At 35.9% G+C, this 14,975-nt stretch overlaps 1 protein-coding gene across 2 annotated transcripts in view; it reads left to right on the top strand.

The window, feature by feature from the left end:
- The window catches only part of PTPRB (protein tyrosine phosphatase receptor type B), a 175,794-nt gene that overhangs the window by 2,331 nt on the left and 158,488 nt on the right, over positions 1-14,975 (top strand). For both annotated transcript variants that reach the window (XM_056800732.1, XM_007503048.3), the window contains exons 3-4: positions 838-1,230; positions 14,711-14,961. In XM_056800732.1, the coding sequence (XP_056656710.1) occupies positions 838-1,230; positions 14,711-14,961 (644 nt within the window). The remainder of the gene's footprint in view (positions 1-837; positions 1,231-14,710; positions 14,962-14,975) is intronic.

Raw genomic sequence — 14,975 nt, 5'->3', positions numbered from 1 at the left:
ATTTGGGAAGGCTGGAGATTTGGCCCAAATGGGGGAGGGGTGGTGGGAGGCGAGGAAGAGAACACTGAAAATTGTTGTTGGCTGTGAATCTATGTATGTGTCTGATCTTAACTACCCTGTTTTAAAAATAATTGGATAGTTTGAAAAATAATGATTTTTTTCTAATTCACATGAATTATTATTTTAGGGAAAATAGTATAAAGATGGTAAAAATTGAGAGAAACAGAAATGTAATTGAGAAATTAAGGAATAAAATTTTACATGCTATAATCAAAACTATGCCTGGACTAGTCAATAATGTATTAATTAATTAGGGAGGGCATATTTGACGATGGGTGTTTTTCTATCACTTTCCTGACTCAATTTATATTCAAAATAATTTTCAATGTGGGACTATATAAATTGAGGAAAAGGGTGTTTCTCTGGAATGGGAAAAAGGGATAAGATGGAGAAAGTAGATGTATTTAGTGAAAAAGGAACATGAATTTTCCTGAATTTCTATCTCCTGAATCTAGCTTAAGAGTCAATCCAGTTTCTAGAATGATTTGTTTTTCCTTCATGTTTCATTTCATTATTGTGTTAGAAAAAAAAGTATATATATATATATTCTTTTCTTTCTTGATGGTAAACTGGATGAAAGTAAAATAAAAGGGTACTCCTGAGACTTTTTACAATATTCTCATGATTTTAAGCCATTTCAATTAATTCTGAGTATATATACTGAAATAAAGCAAAAGGAACTTTTCTCTTTTTTCATATTTTCTTTTGAGGGGTTTATAATTTATTTTAAGTAGATCAACCCTTTATTATATTTTTATGAAATTTTCCATCTTTCAGAGGGTTTTCAGATTATCCACGTTCGGAAACAGCAATGCCTTTCTGAAAGTAAGAGAGTATCTGTGGCCTTGTGCAATGTGACCAGTCAAAATCAACAGTGGATGTGGACAGAGGATGAAAAACTTCTCCATGTTAAATCTTCCCAGTGCCTGGGCATCTCCTCCTTAGCTTACCGTTCTCCAGCTGCCATCTTCCTCAACTGCTCTCAGGCACCCACATGGACTTGCCATGATAAAGAAGGGTTCCTGGAGGTGACAAATTCCTCCTTCTTCCTCAAGAAGCAAGGCAACAGGGTAGTGGTCAAGAAGGACAGGAAATACCTCGATAGCTGGATGAAAATAGCTGTCAATGAGAAAGGAGAATCTACCAATGAAAGTCTGTGCTTAAAGAAAGGTGAGCCACTCCTTTAAGGATCAATCCCCAAAGTTCTTATAGACGTCTTTTTTTTTTAACCCTTACCTTCTGTCTTAGAATCAATACTAAATTGGTTCCAGAGCGGAATAGTGATAAGGACTAGGCAATGGGGTTAAGTGACTTGTCCAGGGTCACACATCTAGGAAGTATCTGAGGTAAGATTTGAACCCAGGACCTCCCATCTCTAGGTCTGGTTCCCAATCCACTGAGCCACCCAACTGCCTCCTAAATATCTTTTTTAAATGCAAGAATACTCTATAGCTTTAGATCAAATTAGGAGATTCATATTAGCTGAACTAATAGTATTAAAGATGTCATATTTGAAAATGTCATATTTAATGGAGTTAACATTCTCATTAATATGGGCCAAAATTTTCCTCCTTGAGAAAAAAAATACATTGATATGTGTGCATGTAGGTTTATATATATATATATAAATGTGCAGATATAAAAAATGTTAACATAGCTAAAGGCTATAAACCATTAGCCTATGTTGAAGGGGATAGATAAATGTCTGGATGAGATTATTTTCTAAAGAAATCCTTCTTTAAAAATTTACATTTATATATGTGCATATTTATATATGTGTAAAAGTGTAGATATAAATGAGCCATGGCTAAAGGCCATCAATCATTAATCTTTGTTGAAAAAAAAAACATGTGCACGTGTTTGTGGGTGTATAACATTATATATAACCATGAAAATACATACATGTAAAATGTGTCACTATAGATGAACTATAGCTAAAATCCATCTACCATTAATATATGTTGAGAAAATGAAACAATTGTGTATGGGTGGACGCTGCTCAACCTTACGGGCTATTTATTTAACTGGTGATTTCTGTCCTCATTAGAATCCCCCAGAACCCCAACATGGTACTTGTTGAACTTGACCAAATGGTAAATTTTGTTTTCGCGGGACTCTTTTCTTCAGTGGTCTTCATTTTGCTAAGAGCCTTTCATCATAAACAGATGAATAAATATATATGTTTAGGATGAGAATGGAAACGACACTGACAAATCAAAATCCATTAAGTTACTGATCTAGGTAGGAATATATCTGAATACTTGAAGGTCCACAATCTCACACATATGCATACCATATACACATATACTTTGAGAATTCATTGAATTTAGAACTGAATTTTCTCATTTGTCGATGTTGTTGCACTGGATTAGATAACTTCTAAAATAGGGACTTCGTCTCTAAATCTAGATCTTATAACCCAAGACCATTTCTTCACTTTCTCCCAGTCTCCTTTCTATCATTTTGGCCCTTATTTGCACTCCCCACAAGTGGGTGGATACAGAGAAAAAAGCAGGAAAAGAATAACACAGAGTTCTGTTTCAGATATAGATTCCTTGTTCTCAGGTCTGTCTGACCCATCCCACTTTTTATATTTTGCTTCATTTCCTTCATTCAACAAGCATTTATTAAATACCTAATGTATGCACAGCATTGTACTATCCATTTGCATTCTCCAAATAAGATATAGTAAACAACCAGCAAGGTGATACATTAGATAAAGCACTGGACCTGCAGTCAAGAAAATCTGAGTTCAAATCCAGCCTCAGTCACTTATTAGCTATTTGACCATGGCCAAGTCACTTACCCATATTTGTCTTAGTTTCCTCATCTATAAAAGGAGATGGAGAAGGAAATGGCAAACCACTCCAGTATCTTTGCCAAGAAAATCCCAATTAAGGTCATGAAGTCAGATACAACTGAAGCAACCAAACAACAACCGAAGCTCCAAATGGCTTTATTAAAGTAGTTACAGAAACACCTAATTACTGATAAATTTTCAAGATTAATGAGGTTTAAAAGGGGAAAGAGGTAGGTCAGTGATAGAGTGAGAATGAAAGACAACAGGTGGAGAGTCCAAGAATGAGAAATGGATCCTCTGTGGGGGACTGACCAAGGGGTGTGAATGAGAATTACCTAGGAGAAAAAGGCATGGTGAATTGGTCAACTGCCTTCTAGAGGTAGAACCCACAGAGATGAGATAAGGTGTCAGGGAAATACCAAATTATTGATTCTGACTTCATCCACTTGGTATTCATCCTCATTCTCACTAACCAACCTTCATAAATGTCTTCTCTCCAAACTGATAGAGAACATGTTGTATTGGTTAAAACTCTAACCTGTATCATTCATGGCAAAAAAGTGGAGTATATTGATGGGTGGAAGGGGAGGGGAGAAGGAGACTCATTAAGTTTCCCTTGGTCACCCCAATGATTCAATGAAAGATGAAGAATCAGTCTTCCCTTTTATGCTTTATGAAAAGCTTCCTATTTCTTCACAATCATTACGGGAACATATACTTCATCTAGAATCAAAGGTACAGCATGGAGGGACATCAGCCAGCCTGGCCACCTGGCATGTTTGTAACATTTACACTTTAGAGAGAGATATCACATTGCTTGCTTAGAGAAAAGTCAGGACTGGTTAGCCAGTCTCTAACTCTCTGAATGAAGTTCAAATACCACCTTAGAAAACGGAGTGAATGTTTACATTTTGGAAAAAGGAACAAGTGTTCCTAGTATATAGGATCCTTAAACAAATCATTCTTTTCCATTAATTAAAAATAATAAGAGCACCACAGCTGTTTTTCTGTGATAACTGAGGCCATGTCTCCAGAATACCAAAACATGCGGACAAAAAGTGGGACATTCAGTCAATCACTGGAATACCCTATCAACCTGATGACAAACATCTGGGTATTTGGAAACATCCAGATGTTTGGCGTTATACTAATGTCCAAGTGATTGCCTGAATTTTTAACTTTTCATTCACATTTATTGGCATTGTATGGACACAGACAGTGTTATAACAAAATGTGCTCTATTAAAAAATGATCACGTTGTTTCATTGTATAAGCTCATAAATAGCAATAATCAAGAGCACTCTAACCAATATGACATACTATGAAAAGGAATAAGTAAAAAATAAGCTTTTTATTTGATATTTCATCTTAGATAATAACTATCCCCCTAGGCTTTTATGGTAGTATAATTTGATCTTCTAGAAAGTGCTAAACAAAAGGCATGAAGAAATTAGTAGCAGAAAGCTATTTTAGACCCCATCCTTGCCATTGGAGAACAAAGCAATTTTATAAGTCAGGAATGTCGGTTTGGCTAATCTTTCATTTCTTACCCAACCAAATGTAATTTTTAAAACCACTAGACCATTAAAAAAAGGCGTAACGTGATTTCAAGAGGCAGTAATCTCATCAGGTCTGGTGGCTTCTGCTAGAACAATTATTATTATTACATATCTTACACAAGAAGAGTGTCTGCTTTTTTTTTTTTGGTATGGTTGTTAGGGCAAGGAAATTTGGACCTTTGATTTCATCTGTCTAAGAACTCCCACTGATGTAGGAATCAATTGGTAACTAATAGTCTTAGATGATTTTATGGGACATTAAGAGATTAAATGATTTCCTGACTGTCATACCACTACTATTTCATATGATCTGAACCAAATTCTAAGGCCATTTGTCTATCAACTAAGTTACATTACCTCTCTTGTCTTCTTTAATATAATAGAATTGGATGTGACTCATTTTTTTTATAACTCTGGCTTACCAAGTTCCAATTATTCAAAAAAGAACAGGAAACTTGTAAACAACATAATCTATTTCACCTTCTCCCATAAATTATATGTGTAAATTGTTAGTTGGGTCTATTCTGATTTTGTAGATTCAGGTTTATTATAGGCCTATATTATTGGAAGGAAAAAAAATCATTGCTTGCCCCAAAAGTTTATATGGCAGTTCTACTTTCTTGGGAGTTAGGGATCAAAAACACCTCAGAAATCATCTAATCCTAAGGGTTCAAGCTCAAGTAGAAAAAGATTTCTGGGGACTGCAGATAGACAAAAGAAACTGAATATTAACACTATCAATGTTCTATTGTATATTTTAAAAGTTCTTACTTTTTGTCTTAGAATTGAAGCTAAGTACAGTTGCAAGGCAGAAGAGAAGTAAAGGTTAAGCAACTAGAGTCAAGTGACTTGCCCAGGGTCATACAGCTAGGAAGTATCTGAGGCCAGATTTAAACCCAGGACCTCCTATATCCAGGACTAGTTCTCTATCCACTGAGTCTCCTAGTTGCCCCACTTTATTTTATTTTTATGTATTTTGTTAAATATTTCCCAAATACATTTTAGTGTGGTTCCAGCTCCACTTAGGAGTTTTGTGACCACAGTTAGTTTGACACCTCTAATCTACTAGTCCAACATCTTTATTTTGTAAATGAGGAAAATTAAGCTCAGATAGGGGAATTGATTTACCCAAAGTTCATGTAGGTATTCAGTCATTGAGTTGAGATTTGAACCCATATCTTCTGATTCTAAAATTAGGATCTTCCACTACATAATTCTTCCATACCAGAAGAACAACTGATCTTAGGATTGAAATATGTTGCTTTACCATCAGAGCTTTGTGTGACATTGTCTTGCAAATGAAACTCAATTGAATAAGTTCACCTAAAACTTACTTTCAAAAACCGAAGATGGGAGTGGAGAGGGAAGACAGATTAAAAACCCCATACCACTTCAATACCAAATATCCAAGTGTATAGAAAAAAATATATCCATTTTCCAAATGTTTATATGATACCAGATATTCATGAAGGTTTAAAAAAGTCTGGAAAATTAACTAAATATTTATATATGGTAGCCAGCTATCTGACATTTGGTACTTGAAGCTAGTTATCTAGTTGTTATCTAATTACCTAGGGTTATCTAGATGCAACCAATGTCATTTAGTCCAACTTCTATCTAAAACTTAAACTCCTTCTTTGGCAACCACCAAAGATGGCTATTTAGCATTTGCTTAAAGACATTCAGTGACCAGGAGCTCACTACCAGTCAACTGATTGACATTCATTTTTTAAGAGAGGACCAAGTAACAAATAACATGCAGAACTTGCAGATCTGAGTTCATATACTCTCTCTGACACTAATTCTAACACCATGAGCAAATTAGTTAATGTCTTTGAGTTTCAGTTTTCCATTCTATAAAATGAAGAAAAACAAAATCTATTGTGTCTACTTTGCAGTTTTGTAGTAAGGCTCAAATGAAATAATCTAGTAAAGTACTTAGTTAACTTTGTTATATATGTGTATATATATGCCTATATGTGTGTATGAACTATGTATGTTGTGCCTACTGAAGCTGCTTGCATCTCTAATTTTGTATTCTCTGATCGGGGCAATTTTTCAACTATTTCACATATTTTTGTTGAACTAGTAAGACATTTTGCTGGGGAGGCTATTCAGTTTAATAAGCAGACCATAATTATATAACTATGACTTTATGTTAATTTCATCTTTATTAGAAAATTAATACCCTCCGTATTGAACTATTAAAGCAGTCATATGTTAAGAGAGCAAGAGAGAGGATTTTATTAGAGATCATAATAGTTGGAAACTGGGAAGAATACCCACTGACAAAAATGAGTAGAATGCAGAGGGACTCTTCTAGGCTTAGGTCATGGCTCCACCAAATAATTTCACCAGCAAAATCTGTTCTCCTTGAGAATAATGATAGTTTCATATTCGTCTTAATACCCCAATGCATAACACAATTGCTAGCATGCAGTAGATGCTTAATAAATATTCATTTGAATGTTAAATCCAAATAGACTGATCCCCACACCTGGGATCTATGCCCTTTGGCTTCCTTATAGTCATCTTACTTCTTCAAGAAACCTTTTCTCAGCCTCTTCAATTTTGGTCCCTTCCCTCTAAGATTTCCTCCCAATTTATCCTTTCTAGATCTTGTCTGCATATAGTTGTTTGCATGCTTTCTCCCCCAGTAGACTGTAACCTCCAGGAGAGCAGAGACTATCGAAAACAGTCCTTTCTTTGTATCTCCAGACTTTAGTTCCTAGGCATATAGAAGGTGCTGAATAAATGTTAGTTGACTGATTATGATACATTCCTTCTAGGGATTATAAATTAATTGACTAAAAAGCATTTATTATGCACTTACTATGTGCCAAAAAACTAACCTTTCAAAGTCAGATCTTTTTGTGAAAAAGACTGAGATGACTGGCTCAGTTGTGCTTAAATCTGTCATTTCGTTTTGTTAGAAACAAGATTTTCTCAATGTTCTTCAGTTGTATTAACCTGTAAATTTTCCTGAATGCTCTAAACTGGGCATCTTACTTCCTCCTTCCCTCTTTACTATCTTCAATCCATTAATTTAGTCAGATAGCTTACAGAAATCTAATCATGAATGCACACAAATACATCATAGGATGTCTTTTTTTTTCTCTACATCTATCTCTACTATTTCTATATCATTTCTTCCTGTCTCTCATCTCTTATCTCTGTGTATATCTCTCATCTCAATCTCATCACATACATATCCTTTTCCTGCCCATCCTCATCACCTTTACTAAAAATGGCAACAAGGAATGAAGACATAGGAGGCTTTAAGATGGATATCCCCAAGTAACTTTCACCAAATGTAGTCAACATGTTGTGATCCATGGTTCAGGAACCAATAGTAAAGAATACTCATTGCATATTCTCATTTGCACTTCATTGTTTAACTACCCTATGACTTAGTTTGCCTATTTGTCAAAGAATGAATTGCATCTAATACACATTTGACAAATTGCTAATTCTGTCACCATCTACCAATAAGGTACACTGAAGGTATAATTAATGCAGATTATTTTCTCCTTGCTCTAAAACAATTGTTACTAAGAAGAGGCAAACAGATACCCTGAAACATCTCCTTAATGTTCTATAAATTTTGTGGAAGGAAGAATATATGCGAAATTAAACACCGCCTTCTTCACCTTGTATAATTAGAACTTGCTACCCAGGAACTCTCCAGTTTCCCATGTTCCTTCTTATGTTATATGCTAATGTAGGGAGGATATAAATTTTGTGTAGCTCTGCCCTCTCACTCTCCTTTCCCCTGATTGTAGCTGGGAAAGCAGGTTTTACTCAGGCTTTTACTTTTGTCCTTTTATTTCTTCTACTTCAAGTGATTATTAATAAATCTCAAAAAATATAATACTTGGAGTTATTGGATATTAATTTTAATCTTACATTGCACATTCTAAGGGGAAATTATAATAATCTTCATGAGAAAAAGTATATCATAGTGAATAGAGAACTGATCTTTAAAGCAGTTAGCCCTGGATTCAAATCCAGACTCTGACAAAATCTGGCTGTATAGCTCTGGGTAAGCAATCTAATTTCTCAGTACCCCTCTCAGACACCTCCAAGATTTGAAGTTTCAAAGAAGCTATTGACCTGCATTGGTAGAAAGAGTTTCCTCATCCAGGAGCTACCTCTTCCAAGGAAGTCACAGGTCCAGTTCCCATCCCTATCTAATCATTATTGTAATGGCACCAAAAGCCCATTCTCTTACATATTGTCTTTAATCCTATCTTGTATTAATTCAAAAACTATAATATGTATACACACACAGGCACAAACATATGTTTTGGGCAAGATAATACATTGGAATCTTAATTAAATACTATCCCTTAGGGACTATACAAGGTAATTGCTTTCATAAGATCATAGATTTGGAGTTTGAAAGGACTTTGTTTCTTGTATGCAGTCAATCCCCAACCCCGTCACACACACATACATGCATAACCTCATTTTGTAGAAGAGGAAACCAAAATCTAGAAAAGTTGTTTGGCCATGATCACACAGATTGTAAGTTGGAGAGTCAAGATTCAAACTCGGGTTTTTACACTTCAACACACTTTCACTGTGCCACACTGCTACCTGTATAGAATAAAAATCCTACTCTCTTCCAAATCTGATTTCAGTTGTTTCATAGGTATATTCTCTTCAAGCAGAGAACCAAGATGATTTTAAAGACTAACTAAAACTTCTTCACAAAGTATATGGAAAATTTTTAAAGTCATTTTACTAAACTCAGATTAAACCTAAGATAATATACCTACCTAACCGTGTTCTGTAAGGAAGAATGTTAAAATGAAGGAAGTATATTAACAAGTAAATTAATATTGAAGTTTTTTCAAACTCCGTGTATTTTTCTATTGTGTGAATAATTGTCTCCCAATATTGTGAAAATACTAGCCACTATACCATGAATTATACACATTTATCTTTATAAAAATTAATTTTGTACCACTAATACATTCAACTCTCCTATATTTATGTAAGTAGTTTTGTAGCACTTTTCCCATAAGAGTTCAGGTTGTGTAAATGACTTGTTGGGAGACATAGTAGACATTTCTAGGATGAGGGCTTGGACTCCTCCTTTCTTTGTTCAACTCCCAAGGCAAGCACAAAAGATATTAATTTATCCCAAACGTGGTTCTCTTCCGGTTTATGGCCCAAGTTCACAAGACTGGAGAAAGTAGAAGCTAAGGTTGACATGATTTTCTCATTTTTAAATAGTATGATGTGAGTGTTAAAAACATAGACACTAAATAATGGGGTATGAGTCTAGAGTCATCCCTAGTGCCTTCTTTGGGAAAAATCTTGCGGTCAATGATGGGAACTGGGCCTTTTTGATTTTCAGTTGTGATACATAAATACACACATATAATCTATGTATGTCTACATGTGTATATGTGAGCATATGTCTCAAATGAAAGAAAATTGTAGGTCATCTTCAAAAATTGCTTGAAGAAACTAAAAATCTAATAAGACCACGTTACTCATAGAAAGGCCATTGGAAAGGGTTTCTGAAGTATTCCTCTAATATTCATGGTACTTTTGCTTCATCGATTGCTTTAAATATTTGAGTCGACACATAAAACAATAATGTTCATCTCAGGATGAAGCCTCACCAACTGCTACTTATGGTGCAGAGGTAATCATAGGTTGGCATGCTAAGACATTATAATTACATACTAGGTAATCATATTTGGAAGCTTCTGTGTCTCCTAACCCAGTCATTAAATCTTTTTGGAGGCTTGGAGAGCTAAAATTGGCCTCAATGATAGTCATTCCAATGGAGTAGCACAGGGCAAATCTCATTACTACAAACAAAACATCTTTGAGGATTTTAGAACCCAAGCTAATGATCACTTATTTCAAGCAGCACTAGATAAAACAAAATTGTGCTCCCTCAAATCCTCCTGGAAAGTGAGTGAGGTGTAAGAAAATAAGGAAGAAAACAAACCAAAAACTTTGTCCACCTGAGAAATATGGCTACTTCTACAGACTCAACATTTATAAAATATCTCCTCCAGGCCAAGGACTGTTCTAGATAGGTTCTAGGCTGAGAACGTAAAGACAAAAATGAATTAGTTCCTCTTCCAGGAGAACTCATATTTTATCAGGAAAGTCATGAGAAGAGGGGGTTTTAAAAAGTAGAGGGGACCTCGGAGCTGTGGTTTCTTTGGTATAGGGAAGAGCAACGAGGAAGTATCCCTTATCAATACAATTCAATGTCTTCTCAGAAACTTATAGTCTTGAAGCCTATTGAAGGTAAACTGACTTGGCCACAGTCACATGGACAATACAGCCCCAAAATAGCCCTTGAACTCAAATCTTCTGATTTCCCAGATAGCTCTTTATCCATTAAGCTAAGCTGTAAGTCAATAAAGGATAAATATGAAATAAATGCAAGTAGAATAGGGGGATATGTCACAGGCAGGTGGGAAGAAACAGGCAAGATTTTCTGTAGAAGACAATAAAAGAAGGAAGTAAGGAATACCATGAGAAAAAAGTGAGGAAAGGGGATGCTCCAGGCATGAGAGTTACCCCTTGTAAATATGTGGCAGTTGAAGGAGAAGCACAGTAGTGTGGCAGAGGTGGGTAATTTATGTCGAGACTAGAAAGCGCAGTGGTAGCCAAGTTGTGAAGGACTTTAAAATCTAAGCCAAAAGCAATCCTAGAAGCAACAGGAAACCACTGCAGTGTTATGAGTAGGAGTGTGACTCGGAGAGTCAGACCTGAGCTCAAGGACGATCACTTGGGCAACTGAGTGGAGAATGGAGAAGAGAGAGGGAAAGACTCAGTTCAAGGCAAGGATCAGTTAAGAAGACATTTCAGTAGTTCAGAAGAGAGATGATTAGGACCTGAACTAAGGTGGTGACCAGGTGAGTCTCAGGGAGAAGTGGATACAAGAAACACAATGAAGGAAAAATATCAATATTTGGTAATTTATTGGATAGATGGGTTCAGGGGGAGTGGGGAGGGGGAAATAATGCCATGGCTAAGAATCTGGGGAGAAAGGTTAGAAGGATGATGATGCCACCAATAGAACCAGAGAAATTTGCAAGAGGAGAGGAGAGTTGAAGTCAGAGGATAGAGGGAGTGGGGAGAGATAATGAGTTCTGTTTTGTACATGTTGTACATGTACATCCCAGACATTTGAGATGTCTGGGATAGTTCAGTATGCAATATTTGATACTCAGTTTGTGAGACATAAAGCTCTTAAGACTGGATATAAAGATGTGAACTTTATCTACATAGAGATGATAGTTAAACACATGGGAACTGATGGGGTCACCAAGAAAGAATATAAAGAAAGAAAGGAATAAGATTAAGGATGGAATCAGAAAGTATAGAAAGAACAGAAGCAAACCCAGAAGAGAGTGCCCTAAACCCCAGTTAGGCAGTGTAAGATGAATAGAGTCAGCAAAAGACTCAGCAGTGATCAATTCAGGAGAGAAAAAAAATACCCAAAAGATTACAGTAGCATAAGAAGCTGGAGAAGAAACCAGAAGGTGACAGATAATGTCAAATGTAGGAAAGAGGTCAGAAAGGACAACAATTGAGAAGAGACTGTGAGGTCTGTTCTGGCAATTAATAATAGATCATTGGTAACTTTGCAGAGAGCCATTTTAGCTGAGTGAGGAGGTCAGAAGTCAGATTGACAAAGACTGAGAAAGGAGCTAGAGGAGAGGAAGTGGAAACAGTTAAGTATGGACAGCTTTTTCAAAGAGTTTGCCTGAGAAAAGGAAAAGAGATATAAACAATAGCTTGAGTTCATTGTAAAAGTGTTGATCTACTGCAAGGTTGTATGATGGCAAATAAAGGATATTCCAATGAGTTGATAAGTATTTCCAAACTATGTCCTCCAAGTGACTGCCTGTGCCCCTAGAAATCATCCAGTCATCAAATCTTAAAGTGAGAAAAGATCTGAGAGTTCATTTCAGTCATGCCCTAACCCTTTTCCCCAAATATGAGTCCCCTCCAGACATTCCCAAAGGATTCACCCGAAAAAGGACAAAAAGCTAACTATGCAGAAATGTTCCATAAATTTGTCCATCAGCTATTACAGCTTCCACACACTACCCTCTGGCTTCTACAAAGGGGGAAAATGAGTTACTATTTAATGGCAGAGAAAGAGAACTTCCTCTATGGCACTATGGAAACAATGGGAACAGTGCTAGTTATTAAAAAATTTCCCTCCAAGCAGAAGTTTCCCAACCTTGCATATTTTTGTAGGTTTTCATATTCTTCAAATCTTGACCACGATATGATGGAGAAGACAGGATAAACATGGCTGCCTGGTAACACTTTTAAGGAGCTTCCTAGAGATATTTCTCAGAATTCTACAGTTCTATGTAGCACAGTTTGAAAAAAAGTACAGTGACAGAAGATAGGCAAACCCATTGCAAAAATCAGTGAAAATATATTTTCAAAGCAAATATATAATTATAATATTTATATATGAAAGATATATACATAACATCTTTGTAAAATAAAGCAAAATAAAATAAAATTACTATATATTACTTTTCTTTTTTTTAATTGACTTGCCCTACCCTCAATGGTAAAAGCATTAAACTAAAAGTCATTAGCATTAAGTTGTAGTTTGGACTTTGTGTCTAAATAATTTGGCAACCTCAGTCAAGTCAATACATCTCTGGGCCAATTTCCTTACCAGTAACATATAAAAATAATTATTTCTTAAATTCCTTCCAGCTTTAGCATTTTATGATTTGATAAATCATACATATTAAAAAGAAAAGGAATAGAATTTCTGTACAAAAATGTTGAATGATTGAATGGGCAGAAATCATAGCTATTTTAGATTTGAATAATTGATGCTAGGTAAGATATATCACTGCTGTTTATGTAGATGCCAACTACTTTCTAAAGACTGTCCAAAATAAGGATCAATGATAAAAGTGGTCCTCAGACATAATCAAGACCATCTTTAAAATAAATCTAGAGGTTTTCTCATTTTTCCTTTTTCATTCTAGTGTATTTTTCTATTGTATTTTCCCAACTATATGTAGAATTTTAAAAAATATTTGTTTATAAAATCTTGTGAACCAAATTATTTTACTCTTTTCATCCCCTCTTCCCTCTCTGAGACAAGTAGAAGTAAAGTATACATGTGTTATCATGCAATTTCAATAGAGCTCTTGCCAGATAGTAGATAGAGAACTGGCCTTAGGGTCAGAAAACCCTGAATTTAAGACTTGTCTCCAAAGCACTGACTCTATGATCCTAGGCAAGTTACTTGATTTTTCAGAGTCCCAGACAACTCTCTAAAACTATAAATTTCAGAGATAATACTGATCAATAAGCATTGAAGAAATTCTTCACCTGAAGTTCTCCACCTAGATGAAACCACTGGTCTACTCCACCAAAGATGAGAAAAAACAAAACAAAACAAAAAACCCTTACCTTCCATCTTGGAATCAATACTGTGTATTGGTTCCAAGGCAGAAGAGTGGTAAGGGCTAAGCATTGGGGGTTAAGTGACTTCCCCAGGGTCACACAGCTAAGAAGTGTCTCTGGTATGATGGAAAAGACAGGATAAACATGGCTGATTTGAACCTGGGACCTCCCATCTCTAAACCTGGCTCTCAAGCCAGTGAGCTACCCAGCTGCCCCCTCCACCAAATATTTTGAGAAATCAACCCAAAATATAGAACTGGAATCTTCTTGTGTATCTCTATCGAAACTGAATCACTTTTGATAGTAGCAATTTCAACAACCTTCCCTGCTCTAGAAAAAAAAAAACAGGACTTCCATATAGGTGGTATTGAAAATAATGATGCAGTGAAGAAAATGCTGACCTCAGAGTAAGGAAGATCTGGGTTCAAATCCTGCCTTCATTCGATTATAAACTCCTCGAGGGTGGGGACTATCTTTTGATTCTTATATCCTTGATGATGAGCACAGTGCCAGGTATAAAGTAGGCACTCAGTAAGTGCTTTTTGATTGGACTACAAATTATGTAGAGAAGGTCTTAGAAAAGGACACTTTTCCTCATCTGGGAGTTTCTTTTATTAATGCTACTCCTCTCTGCCCAAGAAGAACTAGAGTCAGATGAGGCAATTTGATCCCACCACACTTCTCAGAACACACTAGACTACTATAGTTTTCTGTAGAACTGTTGTTAAAAATAAGTATCTGGTTCCCTAACACATCTATGATAAGAGAGCTTTTCTCCTTACTAAGTAAAATGGTTCGTTCCATGGTGAGTCAGTTAAATGTAAGGTTGATTATAGCCACTCTCCTTTATTCCCTTTAGCTCACCAGGGCGGAGAAGCTTTAGCAAGGATCACTAGAAACACCACTCCTCCAAAGATCCCCATTACCACAAATGCTGTTACCTATAACCCCAAGGATCTGCTTCGAAATGTCACAGAGGTCCTCCCAAGGGAGACTACAGACAATTACCTTATAAGCAGCACTGGGAATCCTCATGTGCAGATGACTGGAATTACAGAGAAGCCTTGGACACAGATGACTACCCAGCAGTATCCCAGCACCCCAGCAGAGGTAAGGCAAAGAAA

The sequence above is a fragment of the Monodelphis domestica genome, chromosome 5 (genome assembly GCF_027887165.1).
Source record: "Monodelphis domestica isolate mMonDom1 chromosome 5, mMonDom1.pri, whole genome shotgun sequence".
Taxonomy (NCBI): Eukaryota; Metazoa; Chordata; class Mammalia; order Didelphimorphia; family Didelphidae; genus Monodelphis; species Monodelphis domestica.
Note: the sequence above shows the minus strand (reverse complement) of the source record. Positions and strands in the feature narration are given on the sequence as shown.